Here is a 25,954-nt window from a genome sequence, read left to right as displayed (position 1 = left end):
CTTGTGCTGCTACACACTAAACTGTGATGAAAGGGTTACGTGGTCAAATAAATTTGGGAAACCACAGATTAATCTACATAGAACAAATTCTTAACCCTAAGACTCTCAGAGATCTCAGTATGTCTCTCAGGAGCCTCTGAAAGTGGACTACATTTCAAGCAGTTTCCTAAACTTATTTTACCAGCCCCCTTTTTTCGGCCATGGGTCATCTATGAACATATGTGAATAAACTAATGTGTCAAGGAACACAGATGGGGGGGGAAATCTGCGATAATTTATAGAGGCTTCCCTCCTTTTTAAAATAACAATCATTAAAAGAAAAAGACATCAATTTCCTCTCATACTCCCCAGATCTTCTCATATCTAAAAGACTCATTCTAGCGACTTCTTTGCAGTTTTATGGACATAAAATAACACCACCAGGAAAGAAAAATACATTTTGCTCAGATGAATTTCTCCCTCTCCAGGATTCTTCATGTTTCCAGTAAGAAGAAATCAGTATGGGATGATCAGGTCCAAAATCTCAAATGTTTTTCTTCCCTCTAAAAGAAGAGCACCTGCTCTGAGACCTAGAGCAGAAAAGCAACTGTCTCTAATCCAGTGTTCCCACACAGATGGCCAGCTGGAATAGACTGTCCCTTAATCTCCTCGTGGTTTCCCTGAAGAAATTAAAAGCTACAGGACTCCAGTGATCTCTGGATACTGAAAAATCACTCATTCTATTTTATTCTTTGTTGTACTATTGTTTCAGTTTTTCTACAGTAAGCACGTGTTACTTTTGCAACTAGAAAAAATACAGTTTCATTCTAAAAGGCTTAATTTGAAAGGAAGAAAACAAGTCACAGAACAATAAAATTTAAATCCATCTCATTATTCTATCAAAATAGACACAAAAGGTGACCCTCAATTAGGGTGCAGAGGCCTTTGCAAGATTTCTGTCTAAAATTGATTGTCATTCACATTCTTTAAATATGTCATTAAACTTTAAAATCTTTATGGACACAGAACTTAACTTTGTCTGGGTTTCAACTTTAAGAGATGAGAGACCACTGGCAAACCTGCTGGTCTGACTCCTGCTGGGCTCCCCTGGTCTAGGAGATGGGGGAGCGCCTACACCACGCAGGGCTGTGGCGAGGACTACGAAAATAGGTATTAAAAAGAGCCACGTCATGTCAGTAGGAAAACACAAACTAAAACAACTCATTAGAATGGCAAAAATCCAGAACACGGACAGCACCAAATGCTGGTGACGATGTGGAACAGGATCTCTCATTTATTGCTGACGGACCCGCAAAATGGTACAGCCACTGGGGAGGATGGTTTGGCAGTTTATAAAATGAAACACGCTCTTACTGTACAACTCAGCAATCATGCACCCAAAGGATCTGAAAACTTCCATCCACACAAAAACCTGCACACGAATGTTTATAGCAGCTTAATTCATAATGCCAAAACTTGGAAGTAACAAAGATGTCTTTCAGCAGGTGAATAAACTGCGGTACGTCTAGAAAATGAATACTATTCAGCACTCAAAAGAAATGCGCTATCAGGCCATGGAAAGACCTGGAGGAAACCTAAAAGTATATCACTAAGTGAAAGAAGCCAGTCTGAAAAGGCTAGACACTGTTGGATTCCAACTACCGGACATTCTGGAGAAGGCAAAACCATGGAAACAGTAAAAAAAATAAAAAAAATAATAAAAAAAAATCAGTGGTTGCCAGGGGTGGAGAAATGGGAGGGACGGGGGCAGGGACGAACAGGCAGAGCACAGGGGATCTTTAGGGCAGTGAACATACTCTGTATGACACCGTCACGGTGGGTACATATCTGTCCAAACCCAGAGACTGTACAACAGCAGCAGTGACCCCCAAAGCAAACTACGGACCGTGGTGATTATAAGTCACTGTAGGTTCACCAGCTGGACCGAATGGTGCTGATGGTGAGGGAGGCTCTGCATGTGTGGGGCTGGGAAATCTCTGTACTTTCCACTCAACTTTGCTGGGAACATAAAACTGCTCTAAAGAATAAAGTCTATTAAAAATCAAGCTCTTCCCCCTCAAACCCCATAGTCCAGTGCCTGGCGTGTATATAGTAAGTGCTCAATAAATTGCAACTATTGTTATTAAAGCAGTTAGATTACAGATATCCTCAAATGCTCCCACCAGAAATGAAGAAATACAGTTACTACTGGGTCCGTTTCGACATTTATCCTGAAAAAATCAAAGGAAAACTCCTCGAAGAGGTAATCCTGGAGAGTCCGTAACCTAGACGAATGATTGTCAAGGGAACACGTTATTTTCCAAAGTTATGAAGTGAAATGTAGAAATGTGAAAACGACTAAGGATTCGCAGCCAGTTACTACTAGTGCAAGTTTTAGACTCTTACGTAAGTCATTATTTAAGACACAAATTCAAGTAAAGGAAAAAGACATGCATCTCAAGAAACAAATGGTAATACCAAGAATGAATATCAAAAACTGAATATAATCATAGAATTATGTTGTGAATGATGCGGTTCAGTGGCGGTAGAATGCTGACCGACAAAGCGCTAATTTCTAGAAGGAAAAACAAAATTTACAACCCCCCCTTGTTTTGTTTACCTGGATGAGTCATGGTGACGGGCTCCTCTTTGGATTTATTATTATAGATGACTACGGCAACTGCATTGTGGAAAGCAGCCCGTGATATTTTCTCTTTAAACGTGCAATTTCCCCTCTGCAGCAGGGCAATCCACTGTTTGATATTAGGAGGGACAAAGAACCGTGTTTGAGGATCGCAGCCCAGATGATCAGCAACTAAACAGAAAAGAAGAAAACAATTTTTTCTCAAGATAAATAAAATCAATCAAGTCTTTATCAAAGTGCTCAACTGTTCCCCATATACTCCGTATCCAAAGCGCTTCAAGCGGCTCACTGCCAGCAGAGCTATGAGTATACCCATGAACCTGAACCCGCATCTGTACAGGGAGAGACAGGCTCCTTTAAAATGCTACCCGTGATGCAAATGCGAACCGTGGAAACTCCTGTTCAGCTTCATAGACTGACAAAGGTGAAACAGACTGATTACGCCCAGTGCAGGCTGGTCTCCACCAGACGCCCCCATCCCCCAACACCCAGGTGGCTGAGATCTACCTCTGACTTCTGCTCATTCGCTGGCACTTACTCTTCTCTCCACACCCCTACCCTACTCCCATTTCCCTACCCCTTCTCACCCCACTCCCACGCTGCAGAAAGAGACTGATTTGGCTGGAGGTAAACGAGGCAGCCAAACTAACTCCTGCTTCAGTTACCAAGTGGCTTGTTGAAATTCAAGCATGTTTGAACGTATTTCTTAATAAGCGTCTAAGAAAATTAGAAAGGTAAGTTTTGGCTTGCATTGGAAGTTTAAATTGTTAAAATTACACGAAACTAGGAACTAGAATAGATTATTCCTCTAATTCACATTTATTGGTAAAAATTACAATTCCACATTAAGATACATATATTAACCTCACTATAACCACCTGTCTGACAAGACACATGGAGACCCCAGAACACTCCCTGGGGACACTAATTACAAGCATCATTGTGGATCTGGGGGGAGAGTTTGCTGCAGACACCCATAAGGACACGGGAACTTGGGAGGCCGGGCTGCTCAATCCGAGTCTATGTATATGGTCACCATCGCTCTGCCACCCTTTGCAAATCTTAAGGAGCCACCCCTCGTTGCTCTTTGCTCTCCCCGCCTCCTCACGTTTCTAACAGGTGAAAGTGAAAAGGCAGGGGGTCCAGAAGGGGGAAAGAGTCATGGAGGTGAAGTCTGTAGACCGCCCCCCGCAGCGCCAGAGGACAGCAGGCCCGAGGCTCTGCACTGGCTGGGTGGAGGGAGCAGACCAAAAAAGGGTAACACTAAAAGCAAAGGAATAATAAAAATACTAAATCAGTATTAATAATAGACTATGAAAAGATGACACCGGTGGGGAAATATATATGCTTTCCACACCCAGAAGCACACTACTGAGCTGCAGAAATGAAACGCTTATGCTACTTAAACTGCACAGTGTAGAGAGGCCGACTAACTTCAGGGAAATGGAACAACTATCACTCATTCCCACTTACACAGTACTTTCCCCAAGTGCTCTTATTATCGCAGTGAAGAATCATAACAAGAGCGTATCTGCTACCAGAGGTCTCCTGACACAACGGAGACGTAAATAATTTCACAATGTCATGATTTACATTGTTGACAACTATCACTCCTTCTTTAAACAATTTCTGCACTCCGAAACTTTCGTCCTATTCTCAAATCAAATGGATGGAAAAAAAGCCTACATTACAATTTTAGTGTCAAGTATTTTATTCATTTTTAAAGATTTTATTTATTTGAGAGAAAGAGAGTTAGTGCACGCGAGTGTGTGCGAGCAAGCGTGCACACACAAGTGGGGGGAGGGGCAGAGGGAGAAGCAGGCTCCCTGCTGAGCAGGGACCCAATGTGGGGCTCCATCCCAGGCCCCTGGGATCGTGACCTGAGCCGAAGGCAAACGCTTAACCGACTGAGGCACCCAGGTGCACCAGTAGTCAACTATTTATTGAGAGACGCATTCAAGGCATCATGGAACTCTGAAATCCTGAAACAGACTGTTTACTTGCAGTGCTATTTGTTTCCCAGATAATTATGCTGCTTTAAATATAAGCATTTAGGCTACGTGTTACTGTAGCCTTCCTGTCTTAGAAAAACCTTAAATACTGATATAGAGAGCAACCGAAGAGCTGGTTTCAAGTGTTTCATTTGTTATTTTTCGAAACACACTGCTGCACAAACCCTGGAAGAAAATACAGAATCAGGAATACCCAGAAGGACTTGTATACTCGTCTTCAGCAAAATAATCCTTCTTGTGTGACTTACCCCGTGTCTCTTATGATTTCACGCGTATTCACAGGGCAGTAAGGAGGAAACAGGATGGTCGTGGAATCAGCAAGACGTGGGGCTCACATCCTAGATCGACTACTCACAGCTGAACAATGATCAACGCTCAGCTCATGATCTCTTCTTCAACTTTTACTTACAAAGACTGAGTCAAAATTCTCACCTCACGAGAGTTATATATGAGAAAAAGGCTATAATAATTTCTCTACTCTTAAGTGCTTTAAAAAATTAATTCCCTTGGGGCAACCGGGTGGCTTAGTCAGTTAAGCGTCTGACTCTTGATTTCGACTCACGTTGTGATCTCAGGGTTGAGGGACTGAGCCCTCTGCTCAGGGGGAAATCTGCTTGAGATTCTCTCTCCCTCTACTTCTGCCCCTTCCCCCACTTCTGCGTGCACGCTCAATAAATAAATAAATACATGAATCTTTAAAAAATCAATTCCCTTTCCTTTAGCTTCATGGGTTTCATCTTATCTGGCCCTAGTGTTCCAGTCTGGTGCCGTGGGGATTTTCTGCACCGATGTGTGTGAAATCCACCCACAGCTCAGAGCACATGTCCGGCCCGCGTCCCCGGCTCCTCACACCTACTGCTCCCGTCTCGTTCCCTCTCCCCACTGCGCTGACAGTGTCATCATCCTCTTACAAGATAACACTCATAATTTCCAAGACTAAAAAGACGCAGGGAAGGATGCAACCACAAAGCAAAATCTGTCAAACATACTGAAGGAGAACCTGAAAGTTCTCTTAAGGAATCCCCCCCCCCCCCCCAACTAAGAACAACAGATCCCACCCACAGGTGCGGGGTCCAAACAAACTCCAACAACAGACCGCAGGAGCGGAAGAACATCCCTGCTCCCCAAATTCACCCGAGTCATCATCCATTAAAGGTCTCTGCAAACAGTTGTATCAGCGAGAATATGCAATAATAAGCGAGAATAAGATATTCACGTTCCTGTTCAAGGAAGGAGTTTTCATTACTCAGAAAACGAAAATAAGAGGTTTTCATAACCACTTAATAGGATCGCGTGTTTATTTTATCCATTCATTCCTTCCTGCAATTAAAAAATAACTTGAACAGAGAAAATGCGAACAGCTCTAAAACAACTTCCCAAGAGGACTGAAGAGGAACCGGTCCAGGGGCTCTACTTCGCAATTTAATACCAGTTGTTTACACTTGAAGCGATTTATTAAGTGAAGACGCAGTATGGTATAAAGTACGCAATTAGGAACCACTAAGATTTATCAATAGCAATTTTGTTCAAATTCAGAATCATTTTACTTTTTTTTTTTTTTTAACCTGCCAAATCTAGAGGAGGACTTCACCTCTGACTCCTTTGCCTTTATTAGTTATGGTGTCAGAAAAAACTTTTAGGACGCTATCGTGAAAATGGGAAATTACAGATGAAATAAAATATTGTATTACAGTATCTTACAACTTTGTGAATTATACTTCGACAAACCTGAAAAAATGTTACATTACAGAGAGACTGAACTTCAATTATTTTTCCATACGGCCTTTCCTGTTGAACCCAGAAACAGTACTGAGAATTTTATATTTTCCTTGATAAGAACCAAACAATCACCGATGGGAACAGTTACAGAATCCTCACCTCAATGAGCACAGCGCCTCAGCAACAAGGGAACACCTTGGTCTTGAATCTTAACCTCTAAGTGTATTGCCAAGGTGTGCCCGGCACAAAAGAAACAGCAAGACTGGTTGGTAGTATAATGCACCAACATGAAGGGTGCTTAGAAATCCAGGAAAAGAGCAACATGATGGTAAAGGTCTCGTGGGGGCTGGAACCCAAACGGAACCCTGGAAAACTCCTAGGCAGAGAGGAGGGGGTGCAGAAGTGACCAGCACGAGAACAGAGACGAAGCCCTTCTCTCGAACTCTCAAGAAAATCAAGATGACACATAACCCAAGTTACAACGCTATACCCACGTAAGACAATCAAGTTCTGAAAACAGTGGGAACAGAGGAAAAATATTCTGGCACAAGGACCATGTAAACCTTTAAAGCGCTCTTGAGGGGAGAATAAGTCAATAAATAAAATCTCTCTTCCCCAAGCAGCCTGAAACTCCCACTTTGGTTCTCCTTAGACCTTATCACATGACAACGCAAACGGCCCATCTAGCGTGTAGTGGTCACCACGTTACTGTGTGGGCCACGTCTCCTCCCACGCCCGAGAACCACCAATCTGCTGCCGTGAAGAGCCCTGCGGGGCTGGGGCACAGCACAGCTCCCCTGGGGCGCCTGCCGCTCTCAGAGCCCGGGCGTCTCGGTTCCTCCGTCTGAAATGCCCAGCCCACCGCTCCCTTGCCGACCTCCTCCTAAACCTCAGGGTTCTGCTAAAACATCTCCTCTGGAACGCCCCCCCAGCCTCCTGAGGCTGAGCTGGGCTCTCTGTGTTTCCATGGCATCCTGAGACGACAGCCACTGTAGCATTCACCCTACTGTCCTAGCAACTGTGGTTTATTGTGAGTCTCTCCTCGAGGGTGAGACTCGCATCTCCTCACAGGCACGGAGCAGGCACCGGACCTCCTCGGTGAAGGGAGACAATGACAGAGGGAGGCTGAGCAAGATCCGACGCAAAGAAAGAGTCTGTGCCAGGGACCCCTGCTTCCCGTGGTCTGGCCGGCGTGACGTTCTACCGGCCGGCTCCTACAAAAGATGTAAAAATAAAGATAAAGCCCAACTAGTTACCCTGGGTCTAGATGTTTCCATGGTCAGGTATGTTCTGGTTCTTTGCTTCCTATTTCCACATTAGATTATAATCTCTTTCATCTTTAGGTTTTTCCGGCTTCTTATCCCGAATTTCCTTATTTTCCCTCTGTTAAATCCTAATTTTACGATTCAAAGGACAAAATGGAATTCGTTATTTGTGTTTCCAGTTTGTTGATTTTTAAGTTCAGCGACTGGATTTACGTGTCTAGATTTCATCCCTTCGTCCACGTCCACAGATAACTTACTCCCTTACGATTTCTACACTTTCGCTTACATCTAGCATCTTTTTATTACTCGTCTTCAGTGTGTTGAATCTTGTTGAAACGTTCTGCTTTCCATTCGTCTTAATTTCTCATTAACTCATTTGTAAGTTCAAATTTTCTCTTAATCTTGTATTGACTTTGTTCCTCTAATTTCCTTTTCCCGTCCCCCCACCCCCTTCCACTTCTGTTCATGTTTTTCTTTTCTGGTAGGTTTTGCTATCATCATGGCCAGGAAAGATGATCTGGACCCTAGCCTGTCTTGATTTTTCAGGAACCTTATATTAATGATCATTCCCTCTTTGTCTTCTTCCCTCTCAAACCTGCCGGTCCCTTCCATCTTAAAAATAAAGAAGAAAAGAAAGCAGGCATCTCAAAAGGCTCCCATCTACTGTCACAGTTGTCAAGAGCTGCTTGTCCCCACTGTTTCCACTCCTCAGTGTCCACTATTCCTCATCATATTTTAATCTCTGCATCCAGCCACTCCGTCAAAGTGCCCTGGCCAAAAGGCACCAATAAATCCTGGGGCACAGTGTTCTCCTCCACACTGACTCTCAGTAACACCCATCTCAGCTGAGCACTCTGCTCTCAGGGCCCTCATCCTCCTGGCATTCCTCCTCCCTTCCTCCTCGTCCTCCTCCACAGCCCTCCCTCTTAGTCTTTCCCTGACGCCTCTCTCTACATCTGAACCCTCAGTGTTGACGTAACCGAGCGCTCGGACCACTCCAATGTAGGTCGAGGACTCTCAGGGCTAGAATTTCTCCCCACACTGATGATACACTTTTTTCTTATTGGGAGGACAATGTTTACTAACATCTTGTGCCAATCAGCCCTTTCCGGAGAAACTACTTTTCATTTTTTCCTTCTATAAATCCACAGTTTCCACTATATACAACTAAAGCAGGTCAACAACATGCTAAGAATCAGGAAAAGAATATGGAAAATTATACACAGGAAAGGGATCCATTCTCTCCTACTCTAAGCAGAAACTGGTCTTGACCCTGATGAGTAACAGGCATTCTTGAATGTCTCCAGTGGTTCACACGAAGGGAGGCAGGTAGACACACTGTCACTCTGTCTGGTTTGTTTCCAGGTGACTTTGCCCCACTTCCAGGCAGGACCATGGGATCACCCCGGGGTCTGAAGCAGATTCTGTTAGTTGCCCCCCCAAGAACAAAAACAAAAACCTTATTTAATTTTGGCATCTACAGATCACCTCTACCCAGCCATATGCTTTCAGTGACACCGATTTGAGCTCCAGCTCCAGGGGGAGGGAAGTAGACATACAGTCTAAGATGAGCCACAGGAAAGTGAAGAACTTAAACTACATTGAGGAGAGGCCTTTCTTCTGTTTGCCACGGGAAGTTAATAATGAGACATGTGGCTGCAGCTGTTGCTGGCAGCCATTTTGCGATAAAGAAGCAACAACCTTGGGATGAAGTTAAAGCTAGGATGGCAAAGGGGAGAGATCAAAAGGAACAAGACCCCTAGTAACCCTGCTAAGTGTTGAATCCCTGAACCCTGAAAGTAGCCCAGCTTTGAGATTCCAGTTCCGACACAGAACACTGTAAGCAATGGAAGCAGGGATTTGTCACTTGGAGCATTCGCGCTTCTTGTGTGAGTCAAGCAGCAATGGCTGAGATGGGGGCTTTATCCCTGCTGAGGGGCTTTCCTTGTCCACCAGGATCCACGCCTGGCTAGGCAAGCCCACCAAGAAGGCCAAACCTTAGGAGAAAGCGTCCTTGGAAAGTCCTTTGACACGGGGAGGCAGCCAGGACGTCAACCCTTCGCCTCCTCCCCTCACTCAAAGGACGTGGTAGCTCTCTGGGAGAGGAGAGAGCTGCTGGAAGACGAACATCTCCAGCAGGGACTCTTCAGCAGGATCTGCGCAGGCAGAACCCAAAAGGTTGGTGGAACTTGAATGAGGGAAAACCATCTTTATTTTCACCACCCTAAATGAAATCTAGCGTTTTCTTCACCTCTGAAGGCAGACAACAAAACATCCGTAACTCTGTAACTAACAGCAGTTACGTGAGCAACTGCAGATTCGGCAAAAACACGACACCATCCCGGCGACCCAGCTTCGTAGATCCAACGCTGGTAATCAAGGCGATCAGACCCGCCACTCGCTTGGGCTACTTCATATGATCTGAAGGAAGCACAGTTATTCTAAATACCGACACTGCGTTCGGGGAGACTCGGTTTCCTTTAATCGTATTTACTTTTGCACGGACCACTACTCTGAGAAGCAGCGTAAGGGTTTCTTTTTCACTAGACTGCAAAGACAGTCTCGACCGCCAGGGTGAGTGAACGCGTATTGCTTGCAGGAGAGACCTGGACGCGCTTCGATCACTTGACTTTGTTCTCCTGTATCCTGTCATTCCCAAGCTTCCTTATACTTCCCCCCACCCTTCTCTACTTTTTTTTTTTTTAAAAGATTTTATTTATTTATTCGACAGGATAGAGACAGCCAGCGAGAGAGGGAACACAAGCAGGGGGAGTGGGAGAGGAAGAAGCAGGCTCATAGCAGAAGAGCCTGATGTGGGGCTCGATCCCGTAATGCCGGGATCACGCCCTGAGCTGAAGGCAGACGCTTAACCGCTGTGCCACCCAGGCGCCCCCACCCTTCTCTACTTCTAAAAGCAATGATTACATTTTTTCTGTCCCCCCTTTTCCTCCATTTATATATTCAAGTCCTACTTTGTAGAGGTTACTCTTAAAATGTTAACATGTATACCTGACAAAGAGTTTACATTTAATCAGCGTCTCTAGTTCCTTCCTGAACAGCACGGGCTCTTAAAGTATGTATTGGCTTCACAGGGCCACCCCACCAAAGCAGTGCACACCTGCTGCTTAAACAACAGAAGTTTACTCTCTCACAGTTCTGAGGGACAGACGTCTGTAATCAGGGTGCTGGCAGGGTCACGTCCCCTCCGAAGGCTTCAGTGGAGAACCCTTCCTTGCCTCTCCCAGCTTCTGGTGGCCCCAGGTGACCCTGGCTTCTGGCCGCATCGTTCCAACTTCTGCCTCTGTTTGCACATGGCCTTCTCCACCGTGTCTGTGCCTTGACTTCTGTCTCTAAGAACACCTACTGTTGGATTTAAGGCCCACTTGGGTAATGCAAGGTGCTCTCATTTCAAGATCTTAACTTAATTATGCCTACAAATGTAATTTTTTCCAAATAAGGTTTCCACATTCACAAGTTCTGGGGATTAGGGCGTGGACACATCTTCTGGGAGGCCACCGTTCAAACCACTGCTGAATGCAGCTCCCATCACCCCCTTTGATCTTATGTGTAATTACCCGTACTCAGTTCTACCTTGCTTTAATTATCCCATCCCTAATATTTAACGTTTCATATGGTCAGTGCTTGTTAAATATTACCTACAGATACCTGTCAGTCCTTACGTTAGTCCGGGATCTCCAGAGAAACAGACCAATAAGATACATGTGTGTATAAAGAGATTTTCTATAAGGAATTAGCTCATGGGATTATGGAGGCTGACAAGCCCCAAGATCTGCAGGGTAAGTCAGCAAGCTGGAGAGTTAATCATGTGGTTTGAGTCCAAAGCCTAGCAGCTTGAGACCCAGGAAGAGATAACGTTTCAGTTTGAGTCTGCCGGCAGGGAAAGGCCAATGTCCCAATTCAAAAGCAGTCAGGCAAGAGGAATTCTGTCTTACTGGAAGGAAAATGAGGTCTTTTGTTTCATTCATGCCTTCAACTGATTGGATGAGGCCCACCCACATTGGGGATGGCAATCTGCTTTGACCTGTTTCATTCAGTCTACTGACTTAAATGTTAATCTCATCTAAAAGCACCCTCACAGAGGGGCGCCTGGGTGGCTCAGTTGTTAGGCATCTGCCTTCAGCTTGGGTCATGATCTCAGGGTCCTGGGATCAAGCCCCACATTGGGCTCCCTGCTTGGCGGGAAGCCTGCTTCTCCCTCTCCCACTCCCCCTGCTTGTGTTCCCTCTCTTGCTGTGTCTCTGTCAAATAAATAAAATCTTTAAAAAAAAGACAAAACAAAACACCCTCACAGAAACACTCAGAATATCTGACCAAATTATCTGGACACCCTCTGGCCCAGTAAAGATGACACTTAAGAACAACCATCACAGGGGCCCCTGGGTGGCCCAATAGGTTAAGCCTCTGACTCTTGGTTTTGGCTCAGGTCATGATCTCAGGGTCGTGAGATCAAGCCCCGGGTCAGGCTCTGCACTCAGCGGGAAGTCTGCTTGCAGATTCTCTCCCTCTGCCCCTCCCCCCGACTCATGTGTGCCCATGCTTTCTCTAATAAATAAATCTTCTTTTTAAAGATTTTATTTATTCATTTGACAGAGAGAGAGAGAGTGCACACGTGCACATGCACAAGGGGAGCGGAAGACAGAGGGAGAGGGAGAAGCAGACTCCGCCGAGCAGGGAGCCCGACGCGGGGCTCGATCCCAGGACCCCGGCATCACGACCCAAGCAGAAGGCAGACGCCTAACCGACTGAGCCACTCAGGTGCCCCTCTAATAAATAAACCTTAAAAAAAATTCATCATCACTGTCCTCACATCTCATTTTTTCCTTCTGTGTTTCATTTCCTCCTTCCTTATGAGAATAATAACATCGCTTTGATGTTCCTTCAAATGAGGATCTGTTCAGGGTAAAGTCAGGTTTTTGAGTAAACTTGTCTTCTTATATCTGAAAACATCTTTCATATGATCCCATTCTTGAATGACAGCTTAATTAGGTAAAAAGTTCTAGGCAGTTACTTTTCTCCCAGCACTTTGAAGACATTGTTTCCTGCTTCTTATGATGAGGAGCTGAAGAAAACATTTTACTTGTATAGGTTCTCAAATGTTACTGTACCTAGTTTTCAGCTTTAAATCTAGTATCTTTAAAAAGTAAAATAAACGTGTCCCTTATTTTTCTCCTAATTGGCAAGTTTTACTTCTTTGGTTATATTTATTCTAAAGAAACCAATTTTTACAAGTCATTACCTTTGGGTATGGAGTTCTAACAAGAAGGCAACAATACGCTGTCTTCTGCACACTTGGAGTGCTGGGTATTTCAGTCAACATTGCAAGAAGGGTCATACGTAGCTGAACTGTCAGCACGTTTAATTGTCAATAGCTATCCATTACCGTTTGTCTTCTATACTTAGTTACTGTAGATCTCAAATGGATTTTGATTATTTTTCACATCCTTACAACTTAAATATATCTGCTGGATGTTCTCCATGACATAATAAAAAGCATCTTAAGAGTAATTCTAAATGATGGCTGATACAAATCACTTCACCTGAAAAATTATGTTCAAAAATAATTTCTATTACAACTGATACAACAAATAATTCATGCAGGAGAGATGCTACAAATCAAAATAACTAAAAATCATGCTAGATCCTTGGACAATTGTGGTACCACAGTGCGACGGAAGCGTGTGATCATTACTTAATCCACATCACTCCCCATTCCACCAAAGCATTACAGCACCGAGTACAAGTTTTTCTGCAGCTCTCTCTTCTGTTGACTCCCATCCACCACACCTTCCTCTCATCTCTCTACCTACTTCTTCTCATTTGTCCGTTGCTAGCCTTTTAGCTGGAGGGGTTTCAGCAAGCATCTGCCCTGGGCCCTCTCTTGTTCGTGGGCAATCTCATCCACTCCCATGGCTTCAACCATCCCCTGTATGTACGTAATGTCTAAATCTCTCTCTTGTGTTTTATTCTGTAATTTTCAACTGTCTGCTAGATATTTCTCCATCAGTACTGCGTATCTCAAGCTCATCATTTTCCCCCTTCAAATGTGATCTTCCCACCATGGAATTCCTGACCGACAGCATCATCATTTACCTAAACACGCAAGACTGAAATTCCTGCTGAAAAACAAGAAAGTGACAATTCAGAGACAAGACTTAAATAGTGCGTTCAGTTTTCTTGGCTGCCACCAAAACCCCACCAAGGCAGAGCAAAGCCACTGACTACCCCTCAACACGGCTGATGCACAGAAGGAAACGTGTCGTAAGGACACCACGGGACAGGAGAGTCTTTGAAGGCATTATTCCCCTCCCCACCCCAGCTTTACTGAGGTACGATTACCAAATAAAAACTACATATATTTACAGTATACAATGGGATTTGATATGCACTGTGAAATGATTACCACAATCAAGTGAATTCCTATATCCATCACCTCATTAAGTTACTCTTATTTTTTTGTATTTGGTGAAAACACTTAAGATCTAGTCTCTCGCAAATATCAAGTATGTACTACGGTATTATTAGGTACAGTCACATGCTGTACGTAAGATTGCCACAACTTATTCATCTTATAACTGAAAGCTGCCAACTCGGGAAAGCATGATTAATCCTTGGGCAGAAAAGTAAAGAATATGGAAGCATTCCTGTTTTATTTGTCACTTCTTTCTTCTAGTACTAATGAGTCCGACACAGTGACAATGTTAACAAAGACTGGGCGATCTGAAACATAATTTCAAATGTAAGCATGATGGATTCAACAATACAGTTAAAGGGTCACATACCACATGAAGTAGGATTTATTCCAGGGATGCAATGATGGTTCGACCTCCACAACTGAATGTGATAACCCACATGAACAAAATGGAGGACCACACGATCGTCTCGACAGATGCAGGAAAAGCATTTGACAAACTTCAACATCTATTTATGATAAAAACTCTCAACAAGATGGGTATAGAAGGAATGTACCTCAACATAATGAAGGCCATATAAGACAAGCCCACAGCTCGCATCCTACTCCACAATGAGAAGCTAAAACCTTTTCTTCTAAGATTAGGAACAAGACAAAGATGTCCACTCACTACTTTTATTCAGCGTAGCACTGGAATTCCTAGCCACAGCAATTAGGCAAGAAAAAAAAATAATAAAAGGCATCCAAATCTGAAAGGAAGAAGTAAAACTGTCTCTATTTGTAGATGACATGACGTTATACATAGAAAACCCTAATGATTCCACCAAAAAGCCAACTAATAAACAAATTCAGTAAAGTTACAGGATACAAAATCAATGCACATAAATCTGTTGCATTTCTAGACACTAATCAAGAATTACTAGAAAGAGAGGTTAAGAAAACAATCCCATTCACAATTGCATCAAAAAGAAAGAAATACCTGGGACTAAACTTAACCAAGGAGGTAAAAGATCTGTATACTGAAAATTATAAGACATCAATGAAAGAAACTAAGGAAGAAACAAATAAATGGAAAGATATTCTAATTGGAAGGTATTCAAGGCAATCCCTATCAAAATTCCAATGGCATTTTTCACAGAAAGAGAATAAATAATCCTAAAATTTGCATGGAACCACAAAAGGCCCTGAATAGCCAAAGCAATCTTGAGAAAGACAAATAAAACTAGAGATACCATGCTTCCTTATTTCAAACTATATTACAAAACTGTACTAATCAAAACTGTACGGTATTGGCATAAAAACAGACACACAGGGGTGCCTGGGAGGCTCAGTCAATGAAGCGTCCGACTCCTGATTTCAGCTTAGGTCATGATCTCAGGATTGTGGGACTGAACCCCGTGTCGGGTTCTGTGCTGAGTGTGGGGTTTGTTAAGATTCTCTCTCTCCCTCTGCACCCCCCTTAAAAGAAAAAAAAAAAAAGACACAGATCAATGGAACAGAATAGAGAGTCCAGAAATCCACACAATTTACAACAAAGGAGCTGATAATAATATGCAACAGGGAAGGAATGGTCTCTTCAGTACATGGTGTTCTAAGAAAAACGGACAGCAACACGAATCAAACTGGACCACTATCTTATACCACAGACAAAAATCAACTCAAAATGGATGAAAGACTTGAACATAAGACCTGGAACCACAAAATTCCTAGAACAAAACATGGGCAGTAATTTCCTTGATTTGGTGGTGATTTTTTGGATTTGAGTAAAAAGTAAAGGCACCAAAAGCAGGCACAAGTGGGACTGCATCAAGCTAAAAAGCTGCTGCACAGCTAAGGAAGCCATCAACAAAATGAAGAGGCAACCGATCGAATGGGAGAAAACAGATGTAATTCATGTATCGGATAAGGAGCTAATATGCAAAATATATACAGAGCTCCTATAGCAAGAACATTTCTTCATCTTAGGGTCCTTGCTTTATGCAAATTTCTATCCCCGCAGTTCTCCACCATTCCTTGCACTTGACAGGTGCTAGCTAAGGGTGTGATGCTGTTGTTAACCTTTGAATAAATAATATGGGCGCTAAAAGAAATGACTCATCCTTACAGAAAAAAAAAAAAAAGAAAGAAAAACTGATGGGCTAGGAATAGCTAACTGCTGAGGAGGGAGGTAGGAGAACATGAAAAAAAATCATGAAGTCAGTCCCTGTGGAGGACAGTTAGGAAAAAAAAAACAAACCCACTGTGAGAGACTATTCACATGAACAAATTGAGAAGAAGAGGTTTAAAGTTTTCATAATCTAAGATGTCCGTAAACAAATAAATATAAATAATAAGAAAAACCTTTAGTTTATCTTAAATAACAACTAATCAATGGGACTTGTTGAAGTGGGTCTTGAGATTAGCCTGTAATGAAGGCAAAGTATATCTAAGGAACTACTATTCAGAGGGAAAAAAGAAGAAGATATTTTCTATCAAGATAACAGACGTCCTTTAGGGAAATCCAAGTGAACAGAACTCAAGAACCTAAGAGACAGAAATGAAACTTTGATGGAGGCAATATACCTATGTCAACCAGCCAAACAGAGTAAATATGAAAGTTCTTAACAGGTCACCAAGCTGGCAGACAAGAGAGAGTACTGATGGGTGTCAAGGATCTACAGAACTGTGGAGATCTTGTTCAGCTAAAAGCAGGATGTCTAACAAGTTCGTGATCTGCTTTACCATTCACTTCATCTCCAACAAGATAATGGTTAGGGACAACCAGGGGAAACTGCAACCCAGAACCCAACACACGCCCAGAGTGCAGAGTGACTAGTAACTCAGAAGAAAGCAACCCATCATTACAGAGTTTGCAAAACCTAGGGCAAAGATAGCTGGGTAATGACAAATCATCCTGATGAGAAAGATAATGAAGAAACCGATGAGAAAGATAATGAAGAAACCAACAAGAATGCACAAGATAATAAAAGACTCACACAAAAGCTGTAGAGGCAAACGCAGGATGACAGTGCAGACTTACAATTTTTTTTTTCCCAAAAATCAAAAAGCCCAGGAAGAGTTAAAGATTGCAAATAATGACAGGAACAAGCAAAGTGGCTTCCCTCAACCCCTTCCCAAAACATTTCTTTAAAAGTTTTTTTCACAGCAAGAAAAGTAGGAAAGGAATAGGTCTACTTGCGGGGTCAACAAAACAGTGGATGAAAACATTTCCCAAAACGTTTTTTTTGCTTTTGTTTCCTCTGTCAAGGAGCAGAACCTGAAAAGGGCGACCATCAGAGCAAGACTAAAGGACACTGCAGCTGGGTGCAGAGACTGTTGGAAAGCCCACCTACAGATTCTCGGGGTAGGTTTCTCTGTGATGCACTCTCGTCCCGGTGAAACTGCTGTTTGTACCTGGTGCGCTCATGCTGGCTTCTCCAAGAAATCTCTCATTCCATTAAGATGACCTGTAATTACCCAGCTTTCTTTGCCCTGGGGTTGGCGAACTCAGAGAATAGTAGGGCTGCTTTCTTCTAAATTTCTAGTCACTGTGCTTCTACATCACCAGACAGAGGAAATTTTCTAGCCCTCTGCAAACACCCTGCTCAGCAGTGTCAGTGGGGGGCGAACCACTTAACTCTGAGAAGTGCACATTTCTTTGGCCTCCTCTCTGTCCCCTTCAGTCCTCCTGGCTATCCAGTCTTCCCAGCACCTTCTGTTGAAAAGACTGTTCTCTTCCCCACTGAATTGTCTTGGCATCTTGGTCAACAATCAATTGATCATAAATGTAAGGTTTTTTGGATACCACTTCTATCACATTGATCTGCAGGTCTGTGCCAGTACCACACTGTCTTGTAGTAAGTTCTGAAATCGGGAAATGTGAGCCCTCTGATCTTGTTCTTCTTGTTCAAGATTGTTTTGACTATTCAGGGTCCACGTGAATTTTAGAACCAGCCTGTCAATCTGCAAAAATCCAGCTGGTATTTTCTTAGGATTATGTTGAACCTGTAAGTCAATCAGCCATATTAACAATAGTAAGCCCTTGGATCCATGAATATGGGACGTCTCTCCCCTTAGTTAGATCTTTAATTTCTTGTGACAATGTTTTGTAGTTTTCGGTGCCAATGCCATTTTAAATGGTATTTTAAAAAACTTATTGTCTAATTGCTTGTTCCTGGCATATAGAAGCACAATTAACTTCTTTTTTGTATTTGTATTGATCTTATATCCACTGACCTTTCTAAGTTTACTTGAGTTAAAAAAAGAAAATCATTCTGTTATAGGTAATAAGAAACGAAGCTTTACCGATGTTTCATTATGGATTAACACTGGGTGCCTTTCTCAATCTGTGTCTCACTGTTGTGTCTCCTACAAACGGTATCTGAGGTGTCCTGAGTGGGATCCGACAAATGTGAAGAGGATAGCAGTGACTCCCTCACACGTGTCTGTTTTCACCTTACAGTAAAATAGCTGAGTTACATGGATTTACGGATGAGAGCATCTACTTTTAACTCAAAAGTCCCTCATTTATTAGACAAATGCCTTTTTAAAAATGCCCTGCAGGGGCGCCTGGGTGGCACAGTCGTTAAGCGTCTGCCTTCGGCTCAGGGCGTGATCCCGGCGTTATGGGATCGAGCCCCACATCAGGCTCCTCTGCTATGAGCCTGCTTCTTCCTCTCCCACTCCCCCTGCTTGTGTTCCCTCTCTCGTTGGCTGTCTCTCTCTCTGTCAAATAAATAAAATCTTAAAAAAAGAAATGCCCTGCAAAAATTGGCAGAACTGACATTTCTACTGCTTTACAAGCTCTTTTTAGTCACCATGAAATGGAAAAACATAAACAAAAACCCCAAAACCCCCAAACCCAACTAATCAGATTTGGAAAATAAAGCAAAAAAGTTAGAAATTAACATGAAGACTACTAGAAATACAGATTTATTATAGCTGTTGACCTAAGTGCTGGGCCTTAAGATGCTGTATCAGAGAACACCAAGAGCACAGCGTCACATTCATAAGTATAATAAGCACAATACTGGGGATACATGTAGATGCGCGAGCAAGACAGTCTGTGTTCCCGCACCATAGGGAATGGGTTAGAGTGGGTGACAGCAGACACAAGGACGCCTGTCAGGAGACCATAGTCTGGATAGATGACAGTAGTCTGCAGTAGATGTGGGGAGAAGTGGACACATTTTAGAGACACTCAGGAATCTGGATAACAAGACTTGGTAAGTAATTAGATACGGGGGCTGGAGGCCTGAAGAAGATGTCTCTGTTTCTGGCACAACACCCTGGGTAGAAGGTGGTGCTGTTGACTGAAACAGCACACATCGGAGGAGGAACAGAGTTTTGGAGGAAAGACGATGAACTGTCTTGGACATCCTGGGCCTGAAAGAAAACTGAGAGGGAGAGGACAGTGCCCTCCTGAGCACACACCCCCTAAAACGCTCCATATGTGTCCACAGGGTGCACGACAGCATCAGCTGTAACAGCTACAAAGCAGACAACCCATCAACAGAGGCGCGGATAAACTGTGACCTACCCACGCTCGGGGCCACTGACAAAACCACTCTACGGGGGGTAACAAGCGTGTGCCTCACACAGTGGCGATGGGAGCAAAAGCAGCTCGTCACAATACAGAAGCATGCGTAGCAAGGCCCCTGTACGCAAAGTGAAACAACGGGCACAGTCCGTGGTGTTCGGGCCGGGGAGGGCGGGAGGGGGTGTCGTGATTGACAGGGGGCTTCTGGGGAACCTCGTGGAGCTGGTGACGCTCACGTTCATGACCAGGTTTGGGGTTACATCACAGTGTGTATGCCACGGTAACTCATCAAGCTGTAGACTTAACGACTGTGTATTCTTCTGTGTCGGTAATCGCTAAATATGTTAATTCAAAGAAAAAACCGGGCTAGCCCACTCCTCAGGTTAAAACCCTTCAACGGTGCTCCGACACACCCTACGACATGGACGGACGCTGAGGACATTACGCGAAGGGAAAACAAGTCAGTCGCAAAACGACAAATACCGTGTGATTCTACTTCTAGGAGGTTCCTAGAGCAGTCAGATTTCAGACAGAAAGTAGAAGGGCGGTTGCCAGGGCTGGTGGAGGGGAAACGGGGAGTTTCAGTTTTGCAAGATAAAGAGTTCTAGAGATTGCTTGTACAACAATGTGAATACACGTAACACTACTGAGCTGTACATTTAAAAAATGGTTACGATGGTAAATTTTGTATTGTCTGTATTTTACCACAACGGAACATTTAACAAACAAACCAGCAAACCCTTAAGTTTTCTGTTCTTCTTAGATAAAGTCAAAAATCCTAACACAGCCTAGAAAGTACTGACCCACCCTTTCACCTCTACTGTATACCAATTTCCCCTTAGTCTATAAATTACTCCTTTCATTTCCTCCAGCAAACCAAAGGTTTTTTGTATCTTTTGGTCTTCATATAGGATCCCCGGCCCTGGAACGGTCTTCCTTTCTGTGCCCCTCTTAGTTTAATATGCACTCATGCATTAGTCTCAGCTTTAACATTTCTTCAGAGGAGACTTCCCTGACCATCCTGGACTGGGCTAGCACTCTCATTTATGCCCTCTTGGCATCCTGGTACTTTCCCCAAGAATGAGTAATGAACAATTACTTGTGTTATCACCTGTTCAATGTCTGTTTTCACCACTAGACAATACACAGGGGCTGACTCACCTTGCTCCCCGCCCAGACAGCACGCAGGAACTTCTCGTCCTGCCTGCCACACAGTAGGTACTGAATGAGTATTTGCTGAATAAGGATTTGAAGCAGGTGCCCCACATGAGTTCAGGATTTCTGATCCAGATGAATCAGTCTGGTGAATCCCGGAAGAGTGACATTAGAAAATTAACCTGTGTAAATAGCACTCCACTGTTTACAAAGTGATGAAGGTGGATTGTGCAAATTATGGACGTGCTAGGGAACTGCTGATCCTTGGCAAAATTTCAGAAGTTATTATTAAAAGAGTAAGTGCAGACCCGGAGAAGAGAAGGCTGTAATCACGGGGAGCTAGCCCAAGTCCATGATGTATGAAAGGCAGAATGCCGCCCCCCCCCCCCCCTGAATGGGACCTGTGAATATGTTAGGTTTCGCAGAATGAGGGAATGGAGGTTGCTCTTCAGCTGACTCTAAAATAAAGAGATTACCCTGGACTGTGTGGGTGGGCCTAAGGTCATCAACGGGGTCTTTGAAATGTGCAAGAGAGAGGCAGGAGGTCAGATAGAGCCTGCAGATGCCTCCCTACAGCTTGAAGGGCCATGAGCCAAGGAATGCAGGCAGCCCCTAGAAGCTGGGAAACGAAGAGAACGGATTCTCCCTTAGAGCCTCCGGGAAAAGTGCAGGATTGCCAGTGCCTTGATTTTAGCCTAGTGAGACCTGATTTTGGGCTTCTCACTGCCAGAACTGTAAGACGATTAATCTGTGTTGTTTTAAGCCAGCTGGTTTGTGGTAACTGGTTCCAGTGGCAACAGGAAATTAACACACTATGGCTGAGCCATGAAAGCTCCACTTCTTTTCCTTCCTTGCCGTAGCTCCTGACCTAGCAAATCCGGAAGAGAGTCAATAAATACCTTTGTTCTTTCCATCAAAACACCTGATTACATCTTTTATGATATCATAACACTAAGAACCAGGCACCAAATGCAAAGTCAATGAAGTAAGTTAGAAAACTCTACGGCGTGCCTGTGCCCCAAACGTGCTGATGAATGGGTCCACCAGAGGTCAACCATCTTTTTTTTTTTTTTTTAAGATTTTTTATTTATTTACTCGACAGAGATAGAGATAGCCAGCGAGAGAGGGAACACAAGCAGGGGGAATGGGAGAGGAAGAAGCAGGCTCATAGTGGAGGAGCCTGATGTGGGGCTCGATCCCACAACGCCGGGATCACGCCCTGAGCCGAAGGCAGACGCTTAACCGCTGTGCCACCCAGGCGCCCCCCCGAGGTCAACCATCTTAGAAGGTTCTGAGCAACACACTATTAGGGTCTGCTCATTCACATTCTTCAATACTGGATTACACAGAGCAGGGATCCTAAACTCTGGGTTCATGGACCACTTAGGGCTTCAAGAGGTATCTGAACTCTCTAAACCTTACTGAAAATTTTGTGTATTATCTATGTAAATATGTATTTTTTGGCAGAAAGCTCCATGGCTTTCATTAAAGTCTTAAAGAGGATCCATAAGCCCGGAAGGTTAAGACCTGACTTAGATGAAGATCCAGAAAGGGTGCTCATCACATCCACTGTTGACACAAAGCCTCTGGAAAGAGTAAAGACTGCGGGGGACACATCAGGATTCAGAGTATCTTGAAAGGCTGAGTGAACAGGCTGCAGCCAGTGAAGATAAAAATCACACAGCTTAGGGCAGCCACTGAAAAAGACTTAGAAGGTTTAATCAACGGTAAGCTCAGTATGAGTCAGTGATTAGAGCTACCAAAATAACTTACAGGACTCTAGGCAGGTGTCCAGCATTATGGAAAAAAGCAGTTCTACTCTTTTCTGCTTGGGCAAACCAAATGCATTACTGAGTCCAGTCTGGGGCTTCTTCTGTATTCATTTCCGAGGGCTGCCGTAACAAATGACCACAGACTTGGTGGCTTAAAACAAGAAATGTATTGTCTGGCAGTTCTGGAAGCCAGAAGTTGAAGTCAAAGGGTTAGCAGGGTTGGCTCCTTCTGAAGGCTCCACGGGAGAAACGGTCCCACATCTCTCTCCTAGCTTCTAGGGCTCGCCAGCAATCCTTGGCGTGTGCTGGCGCTGACAGCGTAACTGCGACCTCTATTTCCCTCTCTCTTCTTGTGGCCTTTTTCACTCTGTGCCTCTCTGAATCCTCTCCTCTCCTTATAAGGACACCTACGTTGGATTTAAGGCCCACCCCAAACTACTATGATCTTATCTCGATCTTTAACAACTTAACATTCATCAAGATCCTATTTCCAAATAAGGTCGCACTCCGAGATTCCAGGTGGACATGAACTTTTATGGGACACTATTCAACCCACTGCATCCTTTAAGTGGAATATTGACAGAAAAACGCATTCTGACGTTTATGACACCATATTCTTAAGAATGGTCCAAAGAAATAGGGATATAAAGCCGAACGGTCAGAGGGCCTGAGTCAAACAAGGAAATCAACTACTGCCTACAAATACTCGAACCCATTTTTTTTTCCCAGACGAAAAACTCCCTAACACTGTTTCCCAGAGATGAACGTGGTGGGTTTCTGTCACTCATCTGCCCATGCTGGCGCTGTACAATCACCGGACAGGAATGCTGAGGCTTCAGACGGGTGGCCAGACTTGAGAATCACCGATGACCGTAAGTTCTCACAGTCTGTACTCCTTCTCCCGTGTCTCTGTCTGCCCCTTTAATTGGCCATTATACAGAACCAAAGAACTGTAAAGCTCCGTTAGTACGGCAAACACTGTATGGGGGAGTAGGAAGTGGAGGTGGGTGGGACGGCAGCCAGGAGGTACGCACAGTGAAGAAAACTCAGAAGCTCTAGGAAGTAAGGAACATCAGAACAGCTTCGGCCTGGTGAGCAGTGGTGAGCTGAGCAGCGGGAGCGACGGGAGTACACCACAGCAAGGAGCTCTGGTTTCCATTCTGAGGACGATGAGAAGACACTGAAGGGGGTTAAGCAGGGAGTGTTATGATTTCATGTCGAAGCTTCAAAATCATTTGGGCTACTGTAGGGAGAAAAGATTGATGGGAGTTAAGAGAAGAGGCCGGGAGACCAGGAAAGGGTAAGAGGTGAGAGTTGCCTATACCGAGGTGGCAGGAGGGGGAATGGCAAGCAAGAGAGAGAGATGTGTATTCTGTAGTCCTGAAAGTGAACTGTGGAGGAAAGATCGGATGTGGATTGTTAGGAAAAGCAGCAAGGATGACTCCTAAATTTGTTTAAATATGAAGAGCGGACAGTGATGTCATTTACTGAGATGGGGAAGACTGGGGAGCAGGGGGAGCAGACAGACAGGAAGGCAAAAAAATATATCAAAAGCTCCATCTGAGGCTAGTCAATCCAGAGACATCCTTGAGACATTTAGGTTGAAGATACCAAGCAGGCAGAGCTGAATATGTGACTCCAGGGCTCAGAAGAGGAGACCAGGCTGAAGGTAAAGAGGAAGAGACAACAGCAGGCATTGGAAAGAGAGAAAATTATTGCCTCAAAAAGCTGTCTCACTTCTTTAGAAGAAAATATTTTGGGGGGGGGGCGCCTGGCTGGCTTGGTTGGAGGAACGTGCAACTCTTGATCTCGGGGTTGTGAGTCTGAGCCCACATTGGGTATAGAAATACCTTAAATAAATAAAAAACTTAAAACAAATGCTTTTGGATTACTGAACATTGTTAAGTGCTCGTTTGTTTAAACTTTATGTTAAGAAACCTTGGTCAGCTGGGCCGTTCAGATTTTCTCCAGCAACATTCAGCTGCGTGGCAACACGAAGCGCAGAGAAGATGAATGATGGACGCGGTTCACCGGGGACTCAGATTTTGCCAAGTGAGTGTGATACAGAATAGAGGGAAAAGGGGTGATTATCATGAAGAATCATGGACTCTACATCAAATAAGGAGAGAGGTGGGAAGCCCAGAGGGGGCTGGAAGAGCTCCAACGCGGGCCAAGGGATGGGGTCATCCAATGCTCAATCAATGCTGAGGCCTTATCATGACTAACTGACGAGGAAGGTAGTTGCGAGAGAAAAGGGAAACACGATGAGCCAACATAGCAGCTTCTATAATAAATTACTTTAGGGTCTACAGACGAAGAGCTGTTTATGAAATGAAATCGGCTAATTCAATGGCAGTGTTTTCTGACTTCAGTGTCTGTTGGTGCCAGCTAAGCAGGAACACCCCGGAGACAGTGCTTAGTTTCTGCAGAACCCTACGTTCCACAGCAGGGCCCTGGAGCTGCAGAAGACCGCAGATGCTGGGAAACCAGGGAGCTTCGGCAAAGGAAAAAAGGGGTGGGAGCAGAATTCAGTTGCAGCGTGGAAAGGGGAAAGAGTGGGGATCTTAGCATCCACACGCAGAAAAGACAAATTCACCCAACGGCATACAGTGAAGAGCATCTGCCGCATTCGCCCCATCGTCCCAAGTCCCAAAAGGCATCCACTTTTAAGTTCTGTTTTTAGGTCTCCTGGTGGTTACCCTCCATAGTTCCAAAAAGGCTTACTGCCATTATTTCACCGTTAGACGTTATGGATTTTTGAGGTCACAAATCAAGATTTTGCTCATGGAGGCTTTGCCATCTTCCCTCTCTCCTGATTTTGCTACTTCCTGATTTTCCTCTGTGGCTAAACCCTCCCGGCATCTGCAGCTACAGACACCCTCCTGAATGCTCACCTTGTGTGGAGAGATGAAGACACTGGCCCTCACCCGCTCCTGACCCGTGTTTTCTCTCTTCCATCTCTCCCCCTTCATCATCTATTTATAGTGGTATATTCTTAAGGTTGGTAATGTTTACTTTCTGTTCTACAACTAATAGAGGCTTCTACGCTTTAACTGCAGATTGATTTTAAACAGTGAAAACCAACAAAACCACTGAAGTATTAATATCATCACTACAGAAATGTTATAGAACAGCCAGGCCCCGTGCTAGCATTCCACTTCTCTTTCTAGGATCTGCTAAAAATCCTTTCTAGGATCTACTCAAAATCGTGCCACATTTTACTTGTTTCACATTTGGACTAAGTACTCTGGGTCTTGGAGTTCCTTTTTTCTTACGAGGGAAAAACATGCCCTTTTCAATATACGTCTGGTATCTTCTAGTTTCCTACACTTTCTGACTGTGGCTTGGAATTCATCCCATTCTTCTTATAGCTAGGAAATAAACAAATAGAAAACCAACCTGTTGCCACTGACTTGTTCCCTTTGGGAAGTATGACTTTTCCTCTAATGAAGGTTTTGGT

The 25,954-nt window shown here is 44.0% G+C and overlaps 1 protein-coding gene across 3 annotated transcripts in view; it reads right to left on the bottom strand.

The window, feature by feature from the left end:
- Positions 1-25,954, bottom strand: part of RNF130 (ring finger protein 130) — a 138,581-nt gene that overhangs the window by 104,118 nt on the left and 8,509 nt on the right. For all 3 annotated transcript variants that reach the window (XM_048221221.2, XM_048221220.2, XM_057307369.1), the window contains exon 2: positions 2,600-2,794. In XM_048221221.2, coding sequence (XP_048077178.1) covers positions 2,600-2,794 — 195 coding nt within the window. The remainder of the gene's footprint in view (positions 1-2,599; positions 2,795-25,954) is intronic.

The sequence above is a fragment of the Ursus arctos genome, unplaced genomic scaffold (genome assembly GCF_023065955.2).
Source record: "Ursus arctos isolate Adak ecotype North America unplaced genomic scaffold, UrsArc2.0 scaffold_5, whole genome shotgun sequence".
NCBI classification, from domain to species: domain Eukaryota; kingdom Metazoa; phylum Chordata; class Mammalia; order Carnivora; family Ursidae; genus Ursus; species Ursus arctos.
This window is presented reverse-complemented; position numbering and strand designations above follow the sequence as displayed.